Source organism: Rattus norvegicus, chromosome 5 (genome assembly GCF_036323735.1).
Source record: "Rattus norvegicus strain BN/NHsdMcwi chromosome 5, GRCr8, whole genome shotgun sequence".
Classification (NCBI taxonomy): Eukaryota; Metazoa; Chordata; class Mammalia; order Rodentia; family Muridae; genus Rattus; species Rattus norvegicus.
In genome coordinates, this window is record NC_086023.1 from 100,325,415 (window position 1) to 100,347,723 (window position 22,309).

General features: G+C 38.8%; 1 protein-coding gene and 1 long non-coding RNA gene across 4 annotated transcripts in view; one reads left to right on the top strand and one right to left on the bottom strand.

The window, feature by feature from the left end:
- Positions 1-1,696: 1,696 nt before the first annotated feature.
- On the top strand, positions 1,697-20,243 carry Tyrp1 (tyrosinase-related protein 1). Of its 2 annotated transcripts, none has more exons than XM_063287365.1 (8): positions 1,697-1,873; positions 2,471-2,937; positions 4,795-5,117; positions 7,839-8,043; positions 11,919-12,090; positions 13,717-13,889; positions 18,078-18,224; positions 19,212-20,243. In XM_063287365.1, the coding sequence occupies exons 2-8, from the start codon at positions 2,553-2,555 to the stop codon at positions 19,415-19,417; spliced, it is 1,611 nt and encodes a 536-aa protein (XP_063143435.1). In that variant the 5' UTR covers positions 1,697-1,873; positions 2,471-2,552; the 3' UTR covers positions 19,418-20,243.
- The window catches only part of LOC102556039 (uncharacterized), a 30,963-nt gene continuing 12,880 nt past the window's right edge, over positions 4,227-22,309 (bottom strand). For both annotated transcript variants that reach the window (XR_354085.5, XR_010051853.1), the window contains exon 3: positions 4,227-7,340. This is a non-coding gene — a long non-coding RNA (uncharacterized LOC102556039). The remainder of the gene's footprint in view (positions 7,341-22,309) is intronic.

Below are 22,309 nucleotides of genomic sequence, written 5' to 3' on the forward strand. Positions count from 1 at the left end.
CTGCTTTCTGTAAACTTTGCAAATACTACATAATCTATCAAAACATATATGTTTACATAATGATACCTCTGGCTATTGTCCACCTCACCCTTGAAAATGCCTCATCTTCTTCCACAATAACCCTCATATACATTTTACACTATGTTCTTGGTGTCTTACCTAAAGGCACTTGATGGAGACCACAAAGTCCAGGGAACTAAATGGAGGTCAGAGCAGCACACTAATAACAGAGGATCAGGAGCAGAGACGGCGTGGAAACTCAGAGCAAAGATAAAGTGAGTCCAGATGGTTCATGAGTTTTCATCATTCCACATAGAGGTCACGCAGTTTAAACCTTATGAACTGCTTATATCTAGAATTTTCTGTTTAATATTTTCAGACCAGCAAACTACAAAGAATTGGAACCACAGGGAATAAAACTGAGGAGAAGGACAGATGATTCAATGTAGAACTGGCAAATAAGTTTATTAGTACTAAATGTTAACCTTGAATAATGCTGACAAAAATGCAAAATGATATAAACACTTTAGAAAGTAATTCAGAATTATTTCATATGCATTCTCAAGCCTCAAGATAACAATTCCCCCTATAGATATTTGTCATGGATATATATATATGTATATATATATATATATGAAACAGAAAACATTTGAAGACTATTTATAGTGGTATTTTCACAAGACAAAAAATACATAAAAAGCAACCCAAAAGTCCAATAACTAGAGAATGGGTAAATATATTACTATATATTATTAGAATGATATGTCAAACTGCCATAAAAACTATAAAATTTTGCTGTAGTATTTCATAGGCAGCAATCCAAGTACACTTTTGAGACAGTGTTGGTGGGGGGGGGGGGTAAATCCAGTCACTGAAGCCTACTTATACAGAAATGGTCATTCATGAGATTAAAATTGCCTAGAGATACAGAAGCAAACCTAAACTTGTCCCCTGTGTGTGGAATAAGTCCCCAACTGAAATGTAAATGTCCTGGTTTTCCTTTAAGCATCTAAAGGACTGTCCTAGTATGAGTACACATTAAGAGGTTGTATACGTAACTGGCTAAAGCCTGACAAAAAGAGAAAAATGACTTCAGGGTTTAAGGCATCTAATATAAAGCACTGTTTAATACAACCCCAGTTCTAACAGATGATGTGACTCTCATACATATGTACATTCTTTCCTGCCTTAATTATAGATATATCCCTAATTGTCTTTTTGGTTGTTAAACACACAGTTGGTTGTTTTATATAGTTTTTGTATACTTCTAGCTTAGCATCAAAAGGCCAGACAACATTTATCATGGATTCTGACAAGCTTTAAAGAGTAATCATGTATTCCAAACTCAGTCTTAAATTTGAATGTTGGCTACATATGTATGAGTTTTCAACTTCCCAGAGATAATGTCTCTTTAAAAGAGAACAACCAAAAGCTAACAGAGGATACAAGTGTTACCCTGGCCCTTGTGAGACTGAGAAAGCAATCTGTCTTGTTTCATCCTTCTTGGTATACAGATAAAGAAAAATAAAATCGCTACAATGAAAACAAAAGTTCTTCAGTGCCTCTAATACATCTTCCGAATCAGTGTGTCTGACCTTTTCCTAAGACTTTAACCATCACAAGGAAACCAGTGGGGAAGGAGTCATGTGCTGACTGAGTAGTTAAAGGGCAGGAGAATTCACTGGTGTGAGAAGGGATTAGTGAGAGCTGGAAGAGAGGACCAGCCCCTGCCAGCGTGAGTGATCTGGCTTGGGATTTGCTGTCTGGCAGAAAACCACATGCAATTAACAGCTGGCATCAGGGGAAAAGCGGACATCCAACACTAGCTCTGAAGGAGATCAGCCGAGAAACCTTCCAGGAGTTCATGGTACTGGTGAGTCGCTCTGTGGTGGGTGTACTCTGGCCAAAGCTCTATGAGGATGAAGGAGACTTGCTTACAATAAACCTGTTCTCCATTCTCCTTCCATATCCGTGGTTAAATATCATTAAGGTAGTCACCTGCTAGTGGATACTTTTGGTAAATGACATCTAGGAAAAGTCTTTTTAGACTAGACTGATTTTTTCTGGTTAAGTATGTGTCTGCACATGGATCTGTGCATGAGAGCAGGTGCCCATGAAGGGCAGAGGTGAATTCCCTAGAGTTTCAGTTACAAGAAGTTGGGAGCAATCTGATGTGGGTGCAAGACTCTGAACTCAATTCCTCTGTCAGAGCAGTATATGGTCTTTATCGCTAAGCCATCTCCCCAGCCCTATTGTTATGGCTAGAAATGTTGAATAAGAAAACTCAAATACCAGGACAGTGGATTCTGTGATCTAGACCTGATGCCTGCCAGATATTTAAAGGTGAATAATTGTTTTTCCTTTTGTTTAGAAATGTCGTTTCACATGAAAGGATTCCATTCAGGAGTGGGTTGACAGAGTACTCAAAAGAACTTTTGCAACTCTGTTTTGCTTCTTTTTTTTTTTTCAGCTGTATTTTCATCTCAGTACCCCTCTTCTCCAGCAAAGAGCAGCATACTAGACCTGTGTCCTGCACTCTTGATTCTACAGGAATGAAATCTTACAACGTCCTCCTCCTAGCCTCTCTCTTCCTTTCCCTGATGCTGCTTTGTCCTGTCTGGGCTCAGTTTCCACGAGAATGCGCCAATATTGAGGCTCTGAGAAGTGGGGTGTGTTGCCCAGACCTGTTTCCTTCCTCTGGACCAGGGACTGACCCCTGTGGCTCATCATCAGGAAGGGGCAGGTGTGTGGCTGTGACCGCAGACTCCCGACCCCACAGCCGCCATTATCCCCATGATGGTAGAGATGACCGGGAAGGCTGGCCTCTGAGGTTCTTCAATAGGACATGTCAGTGCAATGGTAATTTCTCAGGACACAACTGTGGGGCTTGTTGTCCTGGGTGGAGAGGAGCTGCATGCAACCAGAAAATTCTCACAGGTGAGTGGAAAGGCTATGGAGGCAGTTTCACTGAGTTAGACTCAAGGCTGTGTGAATCCTGAATCACAGTAAGTCTGAAGTCACCTTAAATCCTAGAGTTCCGCCCACTTTTCCCAGTTGAGCAAACCAAAGCTTAGAAAGTTGAAGAGATGGGTCTGGTATAGAGGCTTGGGACTGAAACCCACACCTTTTAACTAATAGTATTTCCATAAGTCTGGAAAGATGGCTTTGTGGATAGTAAAAGTATTTGCTGCCTCAGAAAGAAAACCTCATTTCAGATCCCCAGCACCTACTTAGGAAACTGGGTGTGGCCCCTTGTAACTGTATTAAGGATGGGAGAAAGGTGAATCTCTGGAGCTTTAAAGCCAAAAAGTGATGAACTCCTGTGAGAGACCCTGTCTCAAGAAAATGAGGTACAGAATGATAGAGGACACCTGACACTCTCCTCTGATGTTCACATACATGCATTTGTCCCCTCCACACACACTCAGTATTTCCTTCAAAAACACTTAGGCAGTCCCTATGTGTTAGGAACTGATTTTTGTGTGTACTAATTCTTGTACATTAGATTCAGAAAGATCAAATTCAGGGATCTGGACATTTAGCAAACAAAGCACTCCCACTGAGATCTAGCTAGCTCTAAAGACAAGAGTCTCTCCTCTCTAAGCAGCCCTGATAACTCACAATTCCTCACTGTAGTGATGGGGTTCTAGCATTTTAGATACATGAGCAGTGTGTGCTGTATTAACAGTAACAGCAATAGTACATGCTTGGTTTCCATGTGTTAGACGCCAACTGAGGGTTTCCCAGACTATCTGTCTTTTGAAGTATTGCTATCATCCAAGCCCTGGCCTAACTGATGTGTGTGTGTGTGTGTGTGTGTGTGTGTGTGTGTGTGTGCACGTGTGCATTTGTGTGTCCCCATCCTCTTCATGTCTTTGTAAGTCAGTTCTTTTTATCTAAATATCATATAACATGAAAATTAAGCTTAAAAAAAGGTGTGCCAAAAGACAGGAATTCTCTGTTTTAACCACTAGGCTATGTTTGTCTGCCTGTTTCTCTAAGACTTATGATGTTTATAAAATAGAAAATTCCACTGGTGAGGATGATACACACCTTCAATCTCAGCACTCAGGAGAGAGAGGAAGGAGGCTTTCTGAGTTTGAGGCCAGCCTGGTCTATGTAGTGAGTTCCCTGTTAGTTGGAGCTACACAGGGAAACCATGTATTGAAAAAACTAAGAAAAAAAGAAGTAGAATTTTCTCTAAAAATGCCAATAATGCACAGAAATAAATATGACAATCTTTATTTAACAATGAATGATAAATCTGCATGTAATACTGAAGAAAGCTTTTAGAAATCAAAGAGCAAATTGCTGAGACAAAGAGGGGAATGAAGAGCGATCAGTATAAACACAGATTTAATTAAGAGCATTTTTAATATACAGATTGGACATCTTTAAAATCATAATTCCAATAGTATCCAGACTGAAATTTTTGCAGCCCAACATGGTGTTCCCAGTGGAAATCTCCATACTGCTAACCTTTGTTTTAAGCACAAAATAATGAAACTGAGGTTGAAACCATCTTCAGGCCATGTGTGTAATGAGGTGTATATGAAACAAATGGATTTTACATTTAGCTTTGGACCCAATGCCTAAACTGTAATGTATAAGAAAATATTTCAAAATGTGCAAACTCCAAAGTATATCTGGTCCCAAGCATCTTGGTCATGATAATCAACCAAATAATGTACAAAAGCCCTGAACAGGTCTACATGTGGCCATTAATGGCTACTGGAGGCATAGTAGTTGTAATACGATTGTGCTAATTTTGTCTTAATCTTTTCATGCTTAAAGTCAGGAGAAATCTTCTTGACTTAAGTACAGAAGAAAAAAGCCACTTCGTCAGGGCCTTGGATATGGCGAAGCGCACAACTCACCCTCAATTTGTCATTGCCACAAGGAGGTCAGAAGACATGCTGGGACCAGATGGCAGCACACCACAATTTGAGAACATTTCCATTTACAACTACTTTGTTTGGACACACTATTATTCAGTCAAAAAAACCTTCCTTGGGGCAGGACAGGAGAGCTTTGGCGATGTGGATTTCTCTCACGAAGGACCAGCTTTCCTCACATGGCACAGGTACCATCTGCTGCAGCTGGAGCGAGACATTCAGGTACGCTGACTCGTGGTTCTGAGATCCCTACATGTAATTCACATTGTACTGAATGGCAAGACGAGCCATGGCAAAGCAATCACATGATCAGAGTGCTCTAGACTTTCAGGTAAGATCCTTCCTGCACGGACTCTTCAATAATTTATTAACTGTTGTCTTTTGTGCAGTGAAATAAAAGTAATGTTAATGATGTGGGGGGAAATGGAGACCTGTTTAGGCAACAGTTAAAAGTTTGGAAATTTTTTATAGCTTGATAACTGAACAAAAGGACTTGTGAAACAAACAATCAAACAAAAGACCAAAAACAAACCAAAACAAAAGGAAAAACCTCACTTTCGGGGTCTTCTTCCTCGTGGAATTAAGCAGTTGCCACACCTTGGGAGTGGTCTACCTGCATTTCTCACCCTTTTATCCATGCATAACCATCAAAACAGCTGATCGTTCTACAGCCGAAATTCTTTCATTTTCACAGAACTGTATTTTCTATACTCCCTACAGATTTTAGGGCTTACAGAAAACCCCACTCAAAATCATCACATAACTGCAATGGATATAATGTAATGTAATGGATATAACTCTAAAGAAATAACTGATGTGTTCAAATTCTTGAAGGTAATAATCATTTCACTGTGTGTATGTGGATATATGCATATATATATGTATACATATATACTGAAACATCATTTATATACCATATTTTTCCAAAAGAATCTTGAAATGACATATCTTTAGACATGACTTTCCAATGGAAAACTAGATTTTTGAAGGGAAACATAAAGTAGACCTCAACTGAAGCATAGTGACATCAAGGGTTTTCCGTTTGGTTGGTTGCTTTGGTTTGGTTCTAAGCAGATGTACTCAAAACAAACTATTGTATCTGGTAGTGTATCATTTTATTGCCTTTTCACTAATAAACTACTTTTTGGGAGAATATTGTTAAAGGTGAACAGTTTAAGGGTTGTGAGTTTAGCTCAATGATAGAGCACTTGCCTAGTAAGCACAAGGCCTTCAATCTAATTCCAAGCTCAATATTAGTTAGTTAGCTAGCTAGCTAGCTAGTTAGTTGGTTTGTTAAAGGTATGTACTAAAGGTATGTACTAAAACTGCCCAACTGAAACTATTTATTACTGGATCTCAATTATCAACTCTATAAAGTAAGTTTTTTCTCATATAAAACAACAGTCATGACTCTGTCTCAAAGTAAAACTCTTACAATTCATTGAAATTACCTAAAGACAAAAAAGAAGCCTACCTCTCCAGACTTATTTGTTAATTCACTGAGTGCTATGCTGCTATGTTAACATTTCAAGACAAAATAATGGGCAGAAGAGACAGAAATAATGTGCTACAACACAGAGTTAGAGTTGACAGGAGTTTGTGCATGTGCACCGTGAGGGTGATTGAACTGCCCATCTAGTCCTCTTGGCATCATATTTTAAAGCTCTGATTACAAGAAAGACATTTAATAGATTGTGAGTAGATAAATCTGTCATCTGTAACTGACTCTAGATCTTCATTCCCTCAAGACGTTTTCCCAATGGCTCAACAAAATGAAAGGGCAGGTGGGAAGTGTCTGAAAGCTGCAGTTCTGCATGTGTAATTTCCACCTCAGTGACTTAAATTTTTTTGCCCACAGCACAAAGCAGGCAGCATATGAGTGAGCCCAAATGCCAGCCGCCAACCACGATTGTCCTTGATTCATAATGAGCTTGAAAATTTTCACTAACTTTTGTAAAGCACAATAACAGCTTTTGTATGCATGATCCAAAACCTTGGAGATCAATAACTAAAGCTACCCTGAACAGCTCCTGACTTTCTAAAACACCCAAGGATGAGGAGATGCTTGCTAGAAGGGAGCTACAATTAAAGAGCAGAAATCGCCAGCTGCTTGAAAGACACAGAAGGCAAAAGCAGTTCCACACTAAAACTCCCCCCTCTGAATGTAATTCCCCAGGGGTTAAAAGAAAGGCAAATGAGAGAAGCAGCGTTTTAAGGAATCCAATAAAATAAGCATGTGTCCTTGGTCTCATGCATTTTCAGTAGCATGTGAGGTGGTTTCAAAGTGGAGACTAGGTCATCGGTCTTAAGAACAATAGGCACAGAATTAATTCCTCTTCTGCCCAGCATTTCGTCTGCTAGCTTCAGGCAGATGCCTGTCTTCCTGGTTCGGCATTGCAGTGTAGGTCTCTAAACAAAACTCCTTCAGTGCTTTGCAAATCGAGTCTGTGTGAGACAAAACATGCAGTCTGTCAGCAAACCAGAATCTAACTACAATCATTCAGACCATATGATAAACAAGACCCAAAAATTGTATCACTCCCCAACTCATTCCAAAGCTGAGGTCACACGCTGCTAAGATTTCACAGTGTTTCAATCAAAAATAAGAAAGTGCAAGACATAGAAAAATCAAGGCTTGTGGTATAACCAGTAGAAACACAATTATCCGCCAATAATGAGAACTATGTTTTCCCCCCAAAATTATTTGGAGAAATTTCTTCATGAAGTGAGTGTCATTGCTTCTACTGCCCATTTGACTTCCTGAGCTAAATTCCAAACTTTGTTCAATGAGGTCTTTGGCTCTCTGGGATCCCAGACATTATTGGCCCACTCACTGGTTCATTAGCAGGTAGAGAGCTAAAGGAATAGGACACCAGGGCCAGGCAAGCCAAGACACAGGATGGAAGCAGGAGCAGGAAGCACTAATGGATTTCTGTGATCTAGGAGATGCTGCAGGAGCCTTCTTTCTCCCTTCCTTACTGGAATTTTGCAACTGGGAAAAACATCTGTGATATCTGCACTGATGACTTGATGGGATCCAGAAGCAACTTCGATTCTACTCTTATAAGCCCCAACTCTGTCTTTTCACAATGGAGAGTGGTCTGTGAATCCTTAGAAGAGTACGATACCCTGGGAACACTTTGCAACAGTAAGAGCAAAATGACATCTACTATTCACAATTCTTTATTCTACAAGACCTGTGCTGCCTGTAAGGCCCTTCTTCAGAATGAAATCTGCTATCCCTCTTCCGAGAATCAGAGCAGGTGCACACTAAGCACCCAGGAGACTCCAGGCCATCCACAGGGTGCTCCTGGGAAACACAAAGTACTTGTGCATTTTATTGCTTTTCTTCAGCAATCCCATCAGTATATTTCTGACTTCATTTTCAAAAAAGCCTAGTGTAGATTAATCCTCTTAATATGCCCAGCACTGCTTAGCAGTCATGTGTCCTGGGTTGGAATTTCAGTGAAAATGTCTCCCAAGAAAATCTGAAATGTGTAAAACTTGTTTGGGAGTGCCTCTGGGAGCAGAACAAGAAGAGAAGCAGAGAGGGAAAAGTCTATGTTTGTTCAGCCTGAGCACTAAAACTCAAAATGGATCCCTTTCCCAGGGATGCCCTGAATAGGAAGACGTAGCAACAACAACGCCTACAGACTCACTATTCTCAACTCTCCTAAAGAAGGTGTCCACATGTCTGCCCATTGTGCCTCTGCCATGGAATATGTCTGCTCTATACCAGCCTCTTCATGAGCTTTTCATCTTTTTCCATGAAACATAGTTACCCTCCTTGTGCTACTAACCCAGTCTTAATTGTTGGGATTCTCTACTTGTCTCTTTTTCTTCTTTAAGCATTTCCGGGTATTTTTAAATACTTGGTTTTCCATATGAAAATTAGAGTTGTGATTTATTATTGCATTTGTGATACATCACTCTGTTTGTATTTTATTGCTTTAGAAGCTTAAAGAGAGAATAGCTATAAATAAATCAAAGGAACGAAGTACATTTTCCCCATTAGGAAAGCATTTTGCTGTGAGTTAATATTTTTAAAAATGTGCTAAGACATGAAAGTTTCCTTTAGAAGTCTAACACCTAAGCTATTGGTTCCACCTTGTGACAGAGGAATGAAATTGAAGGTCAGCATATCCCCACATACTAACACGTTCATCTTTCTCACCTGACTGCTAGACTTAGGGCTGGGGGATTCTAGACATTTTCTAACCATGCTGATGATTAGACACAACTCTGTGTGTGTGTGTGTGTGTGTGTGTGTGTGTGTGTGTGTGTGTGTGTGTTCATGTTCATGAATGAGTCTGCAGCTATACATGTATCTATGTGTATATAAGCCATAGAACACCTTCAGTTGTCGTTCGTTTGGCTTTGCCTACCTTTTTATTTTTGAGACAGTGTCTCATTGTACAGCTCCAGCTGGCCTCACTGTGTAGTCCAGGCTGGTTTCCAACTCACAGAGATCCAACTGCCAGACTACTACTGTCTCTCGAGGGCTGGAATTAACACCAGGCTCCAGGATCCACCTAACTTTCAGGGAGGCAGGGCAATGTTTCTGACTCATCAATGGCTCATGAACACACCTGTCTCCACCTGCTTGATACTGACATTGCAACTGTTCCCTAAATTATTTCATATTATTTTCTGTGGTTTCTTGGATCAAACTCAGGTCTCAAGTAGTTTACTTTTATGAGCTATCCTCCCAGCTTAGAATTAATAATTTTATAAGAGTAAATGTATAAAAATATAGCATAAGAGAAAAACATTAGAGTGGAAGTATTTCATTTTGCCATAGCTTTTCCTATCATTCAATTTAACAAGCCTCACAACATCATGAGAACTTGAAGAGTGCTTATTCTGGGTTAAGCAAATTTTGAGACTACTCACTGTGACAATTCAAAATGTAAAAATCAAACATCATATTTACTGAGCACAGTTAACAGAGCTGGAAAGATCGATCCTCAAGTATAAGCTCATGTTGCCAAGACTGACTAACTGAATTCAATTCCTAAGACCCACATGGTCACCTCTAATGTGGACACACACACACACACACACACACACACACACACACACTTTCAAAACTCAAACACAGTAAAGAATAAAGGAAAACAGCCTGTACCAATCACATAATGTGTCTCATAGAGTAAGATTCTTACTGTGTCTTGTTCAATTATTTCTTTCATCTAAGCCTGACTGAGATGTTATTCATTTCTATAGTTTCATTGACATCTTCTTCAGGAGACTGGTGCATCATGTCCCTCCATTAGCCTTTCTTTAGAGACTCCATACTTCCATTGCTATTTCCTCGTTTCCCTGAATTTAGTGGGTGGAAAGAGTGACTGACACTTGCATTCTTTCAGCTCTCATAAAACATCTGCAGTTCATCAGCTGAAAAGCACTGGGTTGTCCTTTACAGCATTTCTCAAACCTACTTTTCTCTTGGACATTCTTAACTTCTCATCGTTCTGATGTGGAAATTTTCAGGCCAATAAGTCATAGCACATTAATTGTTGAGTTGGCAGAGGTTGTACATAGGCAAACTAATATTCAAAACCACTGGGGAAAAACCTAAAATGACTCAGTTGGTAACTGTTGCTAGCCAAACCCTCAACCATGAAACTCCATGAACATGAACTTCGGTGCAGTTGCTTGCAACCGAAGTGAACAGTATTTTTCCTTCATGAGACTTATTGATGATAATTCCCCAAACAGTAATCCCCAAAATACCATCTTAAAGTCAGACTTGAGACTTAGTGGTACCTGGAGGATTTTTGAAGATAGTCTATACCCCCTAAAAGTGTGTAGGCACTGCAATCCTAATACAGTTCTAAGTTTTACTGCTGTGGTATTTAATGGTTGTTATGTTAATGTAGCAGGCAGGCAGCACTGTGCTAAGAATTCAATAGAAGACATTTGTAAATGAAGAGGAAAACAAGCTGAAGTTGCAGTGCTGTCCCTCACAAGCCAATAGATTACTTGTTTTGTCCCTATGGGGCACTCATGAGACTATCAATCACTATGGAATACTCATGAAAAGTGCTCTGAACTACTCTTACCCTGTCCCATTTACATAACGCTTGGTACTTGACTTCTTCACAATATGGATCTGGTCTACCTTCTCATCCTTCTGACAGTTAGCTCGCTCCTTGTAAGCTCTTCTCCCAAAGAGATCCCTTTTTACAGCCACAATAAAGTATGAAGCTACTCCTTGTCACCAAGAAAACACAAGGCACAGTGCCAGGAATGGTGAGAGAGTTCATGTTCTCATGAGACAAACAGAAGGAAGCTTCTGGGATTTTGCTACTTCTCCTATTAAAGACTAGTCGTTTGCAAAATCTTTCTGACTTTACCTTTGCAAATTCTTCCCCAATCATTCAGTAGTTCAGAGTTCCCTGTAAATCTACTCTTTATTTTCTCTCTGTCTTTGTGTGTGTGTATGTGTGTGTGTGTCTGTCTGTCTGTCTGTCTGTCTCTCTACAACTACCTCCCTTCTTCTCTTTCTTTACCTTTCTCCCGTATTCTATACCACGCTTTGAACAGTTTAATGATAACATTAATTGATTTTTTAAGATGGAAAACCATTAGTTGAATGAAATATGCACAATATTCCAATGAGATTTGAGGATTTTTTTTCTTATTTCTCTGAGACTTATAACAGATGGCATTCGAGTGATGTTTTATATATAAATGTGAAATATATTTTTTCAATTTTATTTCATTTTATAAAATTATTTATAACAAAATTCAGTTTCTCGTGTACTCTTGTCCTAAAGCTTGTCAGCACTCAGACCAACGTCTTTCAGCATGATTAGTTTTTCCTTCCGGTATTTTTTCTATATCGGGTTGTCTCAATTCACAGAAGTAGGATCGCATAATTTAGATAGGTTTCACAGTAAACATGTCTTTTCATATTTCTCCCATAAGGATCTATTTTTCAATGTCTTCACTGCATTAAGAGAGCAATGCTCAGACCTGTAGAAATTCTTTAACTGCGTACGTGCTTTTCCTCCCTAGGCACTGAGGGTGGTCCAATCAGGAGAAACCCAGCCGGAAATGTAGGGAGACCAGCAGTACAGCGTCTTCCTGCGCCACAGGATGTTACTCGATGCCTGGAGGTTCGTGTGTTTGACACGCCTCCTTTTTATTCCAATTCTACAAACAGTTTTCGAAACACAGTGGAAGGCAAGTAAACAAAATTGGTGTTTTGAATTAATCTAGTTAGGAGAGCAAGTTGGAGTGTCCCAAATCAGATGGCTTTGAAAAGGCTTTGAAAGCCATACCAATCACGTGGGGTCATATGAACTGGCTGTTGATTTTGATTCAGTCACAATCTGGTTCAAAAGTAAGGGGAGTACCAGACTCCATTTGACTAGAAGAGAAAAGCCATGGGGAATTATCAGTTTAAATGTCTTAAATATCTAGAGCCTCTTTAACTTTAGTGCCTGGCAGTTATCAAGCCAGCATAGGTAATAACGTTGTGTTGCTGCATTGACAGGCGACTTCCATAATCACAAAATCATTTCTTTACAAAATAAGACAAGCAGTTCTTGTATGTACCAATTACTTGACGGTCTGAAGGTCTGAATGGCTCTGGTTTCTTGGGAAGTTTTATTTAGAGTTCAACACTTTGTAACAATTTTTAAGGTCTATAACAACTTAAATAAATGTCTACTGAGGTTTAACTTGATTTTCCTCATTTCATAACAACTAAAGTAACTCGAAGCTAAGAAAATTCACAATTCAAATAGGTGCAATGACTTTCCTAAGATAACCAACAATTCTAATATTATATATCTATCTATCTATTTAGATAGATAGATATTCAAATTTCTAAGAGGATATAAGTATGCCTTATTAATTTTAAGTTTGTTACTGTTGAAATTAGGTGCACCAACCCCCTTCCTTTCCTATGATCTGAAATATGAAGACATAAATCCAAGTTATTAATACTGTGCCATTTAATCAAAATTGTATACTCTACCTATGTTCATTTAAATGGGATTAACTGACTGACAAAATTGATTCAATGTTTACTATAATATTTACTTCCTACAGATAACTAAACTGGTATCTGTAAACCTAAAGTGCTCTTTTTTTAGAGTAATATACTGTTTCTGACTCAAAAAATAGAGAATAAACATATTGAAATGAATACGTGAGGGAATGTATATTCGTGGCAGTTCAACCTAATCAGACACACTTAACTCGATCTGTAATCACAAGCCTCTAACTGCTTTCTGACCTACTTGGCATTTATCCTCGTCTGCCTAAATAGGTAGAGGTATGTGAAAATTCCCTGAATATTTTGAAAGTAACCTTCCCAGATGTTTAAAACAGTATAGAAAAAGTAGGCAAATGGTGACACTTTAGCATCCCACAAAACTAATTCTCTAAAAATAAATATACGGGCAGTCATTGAAAAGGAAGAAGGTAGGAGAGGGTCCAGGACAGTGACAGTGGAGTTCCCAGGGGTTGCAGCCCTAACTGGAGAATTTCCACTGTCTCTGTTTCCATCAGAACAGTCTGTGCCCTGTCAAAGTTCAGCATTTTTACATTCTGACCGTTATCTTTGCAGGTCATTCTGTTAACCTAAAAGCTACATTTGAAATGCCTTGCTACCAACTCAGGACTAATGTAGTTCTGGGTATAGCAAGCAAATGTCATCAGCCATTGCTCCACAGACGCAACACTGTTACATTAAGGCAATATTGAACCTGGCAAGCTTTGACAAACTTTGTCCTAATTTAATCACTGCTGTTGACTGTCAATGTTGTCTACTATTTTCATCCTTACTTTCAAATGTAGGTTACAGCGATCCCACGGGGAAATATGACCCTGCTGTTCGAAGCCTTCATAACCTGGCCCACCTCTTCCTGAATGGGACAGGAGGACAAACCCATCTGTCTCCCAATGATCCTATTTTTGTCCTCCTGCATACTTTCACTGATGCAGTCTTTGATGAATGGCTAAGGAGATACAATGCCGGTGAGAGGCTTTCCTACATTTTCTGCATGCTTTGCAAAGAGTTTATCCTGAAGGTGTAGTTATCAATTTAAGCTAGTCCTTGACACCTACAAAATATGCTCCAAAATAAAGATACAGTAGCTCTCACATCCATCCCTTGCCAAATATGCAAAACCACCTTGAAAAGTGCAGAAGTCTTTCAATACAGTAGCCAATGAGATGACACTAGAGGTATTTATGTCATTAAAAAAAAAAGATGACTACAATGTATCCCAAGTTTTTAAATTTTCCAACAAACCTTCTCATTGCCTTTTAGAATAAATGGAAGGATGTTGCAGACTTTTTCTGGAGTTTCACAAAAGACTAAACACGACATATCCATAAGCTGCAGTTCTGTGCTCTCTTACTTTATGGCATCACAGTAATGGAAATTTGCTCAACTTGAAAAGTTAACCATTTCTATATCATGCCATAGGAAATCTCTGTTAAGTTCATTCCGATGCTTTCTTTTTTTATTATTATTATTTTAGAGACCTAATTTACTGCACTTCTACTCAGCTAAGAGAAGTGCAATGCTTTTCCAAACCATGAAACGACTTCTACTGGTTTAAACACCATAAAATGTCATACTTTGAAAATGTTCTGCATGTTAGTTTCCGTGCCTTTATCATGCACACACAGAGCTGAAGGTTGGCTCTCTGTTGCTGTATCTTTCCAGAGAGGGTATTCATGCCTCTTTATGTGTGACAGAAACCTCTGTTGCAACCTGTTCCAGACTACTAATCTATGTGTTGGTCAAAATATATTCTTCTGTCAGAAATTGCTTAAGAAACAAGTTGCCATATATAGTAGTATCTATAATTCTGGTTATCAGAAGTTCGAGGGAGAGGATTTAGAGTTCAAGGCCAGGCTGTGCTACAAAGAGAGGGACTGGCTCAAAAAAAGGAAAATCAGACAAGAAGTTTACACATAAATTCTTGCTTAACTCTCAGTGTTTTATAAATTGGTATGTACATTGGTATCCTGCATCATATTTTATGTGTATTTATATATATAACAACATTGTATCCAGAGGAACCATGCAGACAGAGATAGATACTAGATCTGGAGTGAGTTTTGGAAACCTCAAAGCCCACCCCAGTCAAACACCTCCTCCATTAAGGTCACACCTACTCCACCATGACCATGCCTCCTAACCCTCCCAATCCTACTTTTCTCAAGCAGCTCTACTCCCTGGTTGTTAAGTATGCAGATATATAAGCCTATAGGGGGCCGTTCTTATTCAAACCACCACGGTTTCTTTGAGGTAAAATAAGTAAATAATATTTTTATTTTTCCATCTGGGTATAGTAATCTAAGATTTTCAACCTCCCTAATTTTGCAACCATAATGCTCAATCCTTGATTTATAGCTTTTCTTTGGGCACTTTCTTTTTAGCAGACCCTCCACTGTTCAACTTAAAAGTTGTAAGAACAAGGCTGGTCTGTTCCAATATTATTTGTCTCTTTGGGTATGATTAAGTAGATTGTTCTTATTATAGCACTACATAAGATAGAAATAATAGATTAAGGAATTAGCAAAATCAGCTTTTGTTACATATAGGCTTTGGGGAAGTAACCAAAAATGTACAGAATATCTATGTAGCCATTCCCAATGCTGTGAATATTAGACTTCTCAAAGTAAATGGAAATGATCGCTAGTTAGAGATTTCTAGAAACTGTTAAATTCCTCCTTTCATATTCTGGTTCAAAAACAATAATTGCGCATTCCTATGAATTTGTTAAAAATTCTCCAGGTCTAATTTCAAGGACATTGATGAGCCAGAAAGCTGTGTTTTCTTCTCATTCTCCTCTGGCCTCCTCTGCTAGAGCTCTGTGCGGTTAAAGAATCCCCAGCTAGGCAGGCAGTGGGTAGACAAAGGCCTTAAATAAACAGTTCTCAGGCTGTAACTTTTTTCTGGTAGAATATGATCTTAAACAATAGAAGAAAATCAGTGCTGAAACTTTGCATGAAAATGAAAACTGACCAATCAGATACTTTCACAAGAATTCTATCTATTTCTGAATGAATGGGAAAGGATGCTGTGAAGTCATGAGATCAGCAAGAGTAAGAACTGGGGAAGAATTTCTGTAGAGTTCCACAAAGTAAAAGACTTTTTTGAAAGTCCTGGAAAGAGCCCAGGAGCAGAAAGGATGGGGTTGTTTTTCCAAAGTCTATCAAAGGTTTTAAACATTTCAGGCTCTTCCTGAGTAAGAATTTTAGAACTATGAAAGTCAGAAGTCAGAATAACAACATTGAAAATAGTATCACAGGTGGCTATCACAGGTGGCTATTACAGTGGGATGTTGCAGCATCCTGTTGTTGACATAAAACAGTGTAGTACAACACATCCAAATTCTCTCTGTTCGCTCCTACTCATGAATTTTTGTGGGTTTGATTGTTCATTGTTTTGAGTCACAGTTTCACTATATAGCCCTGGCCTGGAACTACCTATGTAAGACCGGATGGCCTCTTGCCACTACTATTCTAAATCTGAGTAACATACAATTCAATATTATTCTTCCATTACTTTAGAATTATGTATTCTTTTAAATATAGTGTTCCAGAACTCCATGCATTCTTTTCATAAGCAGCAAATTTGTACATTTCCAAAATGATGACTTATTCTTGAACTAGAAAGGGATTGGAGCAATCACAAATCCTTTTCTGAATATTAATTGAGCACCTAATGTTTCCTGGATAACATTCTAAGCACCAAATATAGATCCAGAACTCAGAAGTACTGTCCTACTTGAATTTTCCTACCTACTGGTAGATACTAGATAGACAACTATAAATAAATGTAGCACAGTAGAGAGTGGAAAGTTATAGTGGGAAAATAAAATCAGAAATGAGATTAGCTAATGGAACATCATCCTAAAACAAAGGAATTTGAAGGAGCTTGATACGGCTAGAGCAGATGGGCCTTGGAAAGAGGAAATGGAAGGAAGTGGACTCTGCAGAAAAATGGGAGGACATGGTCACTGCATTACAGCCTTGGAGAAATGGGGATCTTTAGAAGGATCTTGCAGAGGGAAGTTACCTGTGACCCAATTGTGAATGCTGTTTTTGCTATGACTCCTCTGCTCATTTTAGTGAACTTTATCCCATCGCAGAAGCAAACTAAATTGAGAGTGATCAAGTAGACAAGTGAAATGCAAGTTTAAAATTGGAATTGAATTGTAAACTTCAACATAGAACTTTCACAGGTTACTAATACTACAACAGGATGTGGGACTTTGAACACTGGAAGGTGGCTTCTTTGCTCAATAGACCAATACATAGCACTGGCAGTCTCTCAATATATTTAAGTAAATATTTTATCTCTTGTAGTACATGGTAAAGCTAAAGTCAGAGAAATATGAAAGCCATCGCCATTTTGGTACCTGAATTTTTCTCAAAGTAAATGCTGAACCATTCTTTGATGACTCCACAGATACCAAGTCTCCTGCAGGAGGACACCCTTCACCTTTACTGGCCTCTCAAATGCCAGGTGTCCTCAAAGAAGCAGTTAGTGCCCCTCCTAGGCACAGATCGAGCTCTGATTTGGGGGTATTCTGTTTGGTGTTTAATAGCACTCATACAAATACAGATTAACAAGAAAAGAACCTATCCTTACTTTTATTCTTAATCACAAAACCCACTAAAAGATAAATGCCTTCTCTTTAAATGGCTGATTTAGATAGAAGAAGGAAAGGAGACAGCAATGAACAGTGTTCTAGAGATCAGATTCAAATTTTAAGAACTTTTTTGCTAACAGTAAAACACGAGAATAAATTTAAGACTGATTTCTCACAGATACAATTGAGGTCAAGGACAGCCGTCTGTCAAGTTTGAATTACAGACCATAATAGAGAAAGGGCAGTTCTGGTTCATCATTCACTGAAAAATATGTTTTGTGAATCTATTTAAATTAAGTTGCGTGGTTTTTAAACTGAGGACCTGAGAATCGTATACAGAAGTATAACTCACATTCTATCGAGACAAGTGCTGGAGTGCTGGTGCCACATTCTCCCTGTTCTGCAGAAACACTTGACTTGTGCCTGTACTTGATGTAAACTGTGAAAACACATTCTATGTGTTTCTTGCACATTAGCCACCTTCAGAACATAGTAACTACTCTGATATCAACCTTCTGTCTGCTAACAAGCTGCCTTTGCAATGTTTTAGATATTTCTACCTTCCCATTGGAAAATGCTCCTATTGGACATAACAGGCAATATAACATGGTACCATTCTGGCCTCCAGTTACCAACACAGAAATGTTTGTTACTGCTCCAGACAACCTGGGATATGCTTATGAACTTCAATGGCCAGGTCAGTTTTTGTCAGCATATTTTTAAGCCCCGCCCCTTGTCAGTATATTTTTACTGTGGTGTTCTCCAGAAGCAAATGTGTCATCTTGAAAGTAATGTCCACACAGTTCTGAGTTTAGTGTGTTCTATTGGATATGAAGCTCTCCCATGAATAAAAACTTGGGAATAAAAACTGAAAAGTTATCACTTAATTAGTACTCACTTTGACCCAGGACTGAAATAATTGTACAGCACTCTATCTTACTTGATCTTCATAATCTTTTCAGATGAGTATTTTATTTCTCATTCTGCAAATAAAAAAACCTCAAACCTGGGCCTGGAGAGATGGCTCAGTGGTTAAGAGCACTGACTGCTCTTCCGGAGGTCCTGAGTTCAAATCCTGGCAACCACATGGTGGCTCACAACATGGGATCTGGCGCCCTACATGCAGGCAGAACACTGTATATGTAATAAATAAATAAATCTTAAAAAAAACCCTCAAACATCAGAAATTAGTTCTAATACTGTAAAAGTTATGTTTCAAGTAAAGGAGACCATCAATTTTAAACTTAGACACCTGTGAAAGGAAAGGTAGCTGAAATATTCAAAGATTCTTTTCTGGGATTTTACAACTCAAGACTTTCAACTGTAAATTTTCCTCAACAAACAGAACCTAGAGAAGGATCAAGAATGTGGGACTTGAAAAGGCTAGACCCTAGAACAAGTAATTCTTCCAACAGCCCATTAACCCAGGGCAAGGTCTCAAGTCTTTGAACTATTATGTTAACTTTCGAATGGCAATAACATTGATCTTAATGTTGCTCAGTCACAGAAGGAATTGAGGAGTAATTTTGAGATGGCAGGTACTAGCCTCAGATAATATGGTCAACGAAAACTAAACATGAGGGTCTCTCCTACAGTGCCTTGAACAGTGCCTAAGTGTACACTGTCTATTTTTGGTGATAATTATTTTAACATTTCTTTGATTCTCATCTTATTTTTCAAATAGGTCAGGAATTTACTGTATCTGAAATCATTACCATTGCTGTAATAGCTGGGCTGTTACTTGTAGCTGCCATTTTTGGGAGTGCTTCTTGTCTGATCCGCTCTAGAAGCACCAAGAATGAAGCCAACCAGCCTCTCCTCACCGATCACTACCAACGCTATGCTGAGGAATATGAAGAACTCCCAAATCCTAATCAAACCATGGTCTGACACCTGCCTGCCTGGCCTCTCATGCAACAGGTTGGGAAGCAACCTGATTGAAACACAGCCGTCAACCGCGTTTCCTTTTGCTACCTTCTTTTCTTTTTACTATAGATGTGGTTTGGAATTAAAGCATCGCTTTCCTTTTCAGAGATGCAGATTCACAATCTTTTCAATGGGTTTTAATTATTAGTTCTATTGAAGATGACATATTGTACCAGCCTCATGATATCCGAGAGGGTAACGTGATTCTTTGTGCTATGCTGTGAAGAAGTGATGCTTTGTGTACACAGGAAAATAAGTGGTGTAAAATCTACACTTCAAATATATGATTGGCCAATCTTATAGAGTGAACATGGGATTGCATTGCCATTGCTGCTACTAATCAAAAGATTTAAAAGCAGCCAGGTTGACTGGTTAAAATAAATTACATAACACTATGAACCAATAGAACCCTGATTATCTTTCTGAAACTGGTCTCATTATTTTGCTGTCAGTATATTATTTGGCCTTAGGTGCAAGACCACAACAAAGTCACAGTCCTTGTCACACTTTGTAAAGATGAAAGCTTCGTTTACTGGAACACAGCTGCTACTCTATATTTGCTACTGTGTTCCCAGCTCAGTTCTCTGGATGGGAAACTGCCCCTGCCACAGTTCACCTCCTAATTCTAATGTCTTAGAGGCCTACAAGGAAGGTATAATTCAGAGGACACAGTGTTCTGTGCATCTTATCAAACGTTGTGTTTCATTATTATTATAACAGCATTATTTCACCACTTATCAGCCGTCTGTGTATTTCAAAATAAATATAATAAAATCTTGTTTCATTGGTCCCAGGTTTTCAAAATGCTTTCTTATTTCCATCTATCTTTTGTTAAGACATCTAACTCTGTTGTCCCAGATAACCTGAAACTCTCTAACTAGATCAGGCTGGTCTAAAGTTCATAGAAATCCAACTGTCTCTGCCTCTCCCCAGTCCTGGAATTAAAGAGTTGCTCCACCTCTATATTTACCTTATATTTGAACATGATATGCATTTTTCTTCAGTTTTGTGCTATTAAACAATGTTCCAAAGATGAACTGTTCAGGCTAGTCATAACAAATATTCTAACTAAAACTGTTCAAAAGAAATAATTGTAATAATAACTGTAACCCAACAGAAAATGGCTGGTTTGATATCTCAGCTTACAATGGAGAAACAAGATTTAGTTACATTCACTAGGTGTCTTTATTTAAGCAATATTAATGCTATGTAGAGAAAATTTAGAATGGAATATATTAAACGATATAAAAAATAGTGCTTTTAAATTTTTTAAGTAGCACTATTCACTTGGTTCTCTTCAATCACACCTTACATGTTAACATATTACATATTTATAACATTTTAGAGATGCTTATAAACTTTGGTTTTATATGCTAAAAGTAATTGTCTTGCTGGAGGCTTACTGCTGAATAAGCTCAACCTTCTTTCTCTCTCTTTCTGAACTCTGGCTGTCTCATTCAACTCAGCTGCCCTGGCTCAAAGTCCTCTCCAAACTGACTGGTTCAACCTGGCTTTTCTTCTGGCTCCTTCTCTTCTGGCTCATTCTGTCTTCACCTGCAACCTGTCTCCCTCCCTCCCTCTCTCCCTCCCTCCCTCCCCCGCCCCTCTCTCTTTCTTTCACCTCTTCCTCCTCCTCCTCTTCCTCTTCCTCCTCTTCCTCCTCCTCCTCCTCCTCTTCCTCCTCTCCTCCTCTTCCTCTTTCTCCTCTCCTCCTCCTCCTCTTCCTCCTCCTCCTCCCCTCCTCCTCCTCCTTCTCCTTCTCATCTTCCTCTCACTCTCCTTCTCCATCTCTTCTCTTTCTCTCTCCTTCTGTCTCTTCTCTGTCTCTGACTCTACTCTACTCCCTTCTCAACTCCTTTTCTCATGTCCCCAAATAAACAATGCCTGGTACCTCAGGGATTGGAGAGGGGATGCCTCAGCATGGGCCTGCTAAGGTAACCCCACCACCACACCATACCTGGTTCTATAAAACATATTTTTGGCCTTTATAAAATATATCAACTCTATCTGCCCCTCAATTAGACATCACATTCAAACATAGGTGCTTCCTTCTATAAACGAACTTTACCTTCATTGTTTGGGAGTAAGGTGTGTACTAAGGGTGTATCGGTATTCCAGACAGATCACACAGATCTAAAATGTCTGAATATGATTCCTTGCCAAAGCAGCCATGTTGATGGATTAAAATTCCTCTACAGATGTTACTATGTAACCTAAGTTTTTAGATAAAGAATTAATGAAACTAAACACCCTCCACTTCATATTCTGGATATTTAATATTTATTCATTTGGAAACATGTGTTGTTCACATACTAAATCTCATTGACAGTTCAAGGCACTGCGAATTTTTGGGGAGAGTCATGATTGGAAAATTTAGAAGGTCAGATTTGACTTTAGCTTCAAGGAAAGCCAATGAATTTAACAAAAGCACAGAAATTTGAAAGAGCACAGGACATCCAAAAATATAAAGTAGGTCAATATGGCTACAGTGTGGCTTTGATGGAAAAAAGTAAAAAGGTCGATCAAGAGCAAAACTACCAAGGGTCCTGTATGCAATCCTGTACATTTGGGAAGTCATTCTATACAAAATGGAAAGCAGCAAGACCAGCCAGTGGTGGGAGAGTCATATATGAGATGCATCTATGCAAATGAGAACAGTGGCGAGGTCTATAAATAAGAGAGATAACTAGGGAGAGGCCAGAGAAGTGGGTATGGAGTAGTCCATGGGAGAGGGAAGTCCTGCTGAAAATATAGACATGAGTTATAAACTCACTATGGGGGAATTACACTCATTATCTTATAAATACAGTCAATTTGCTTCTCTGTTTTTCTTGCATGCTTTTATTTATTGTGCAG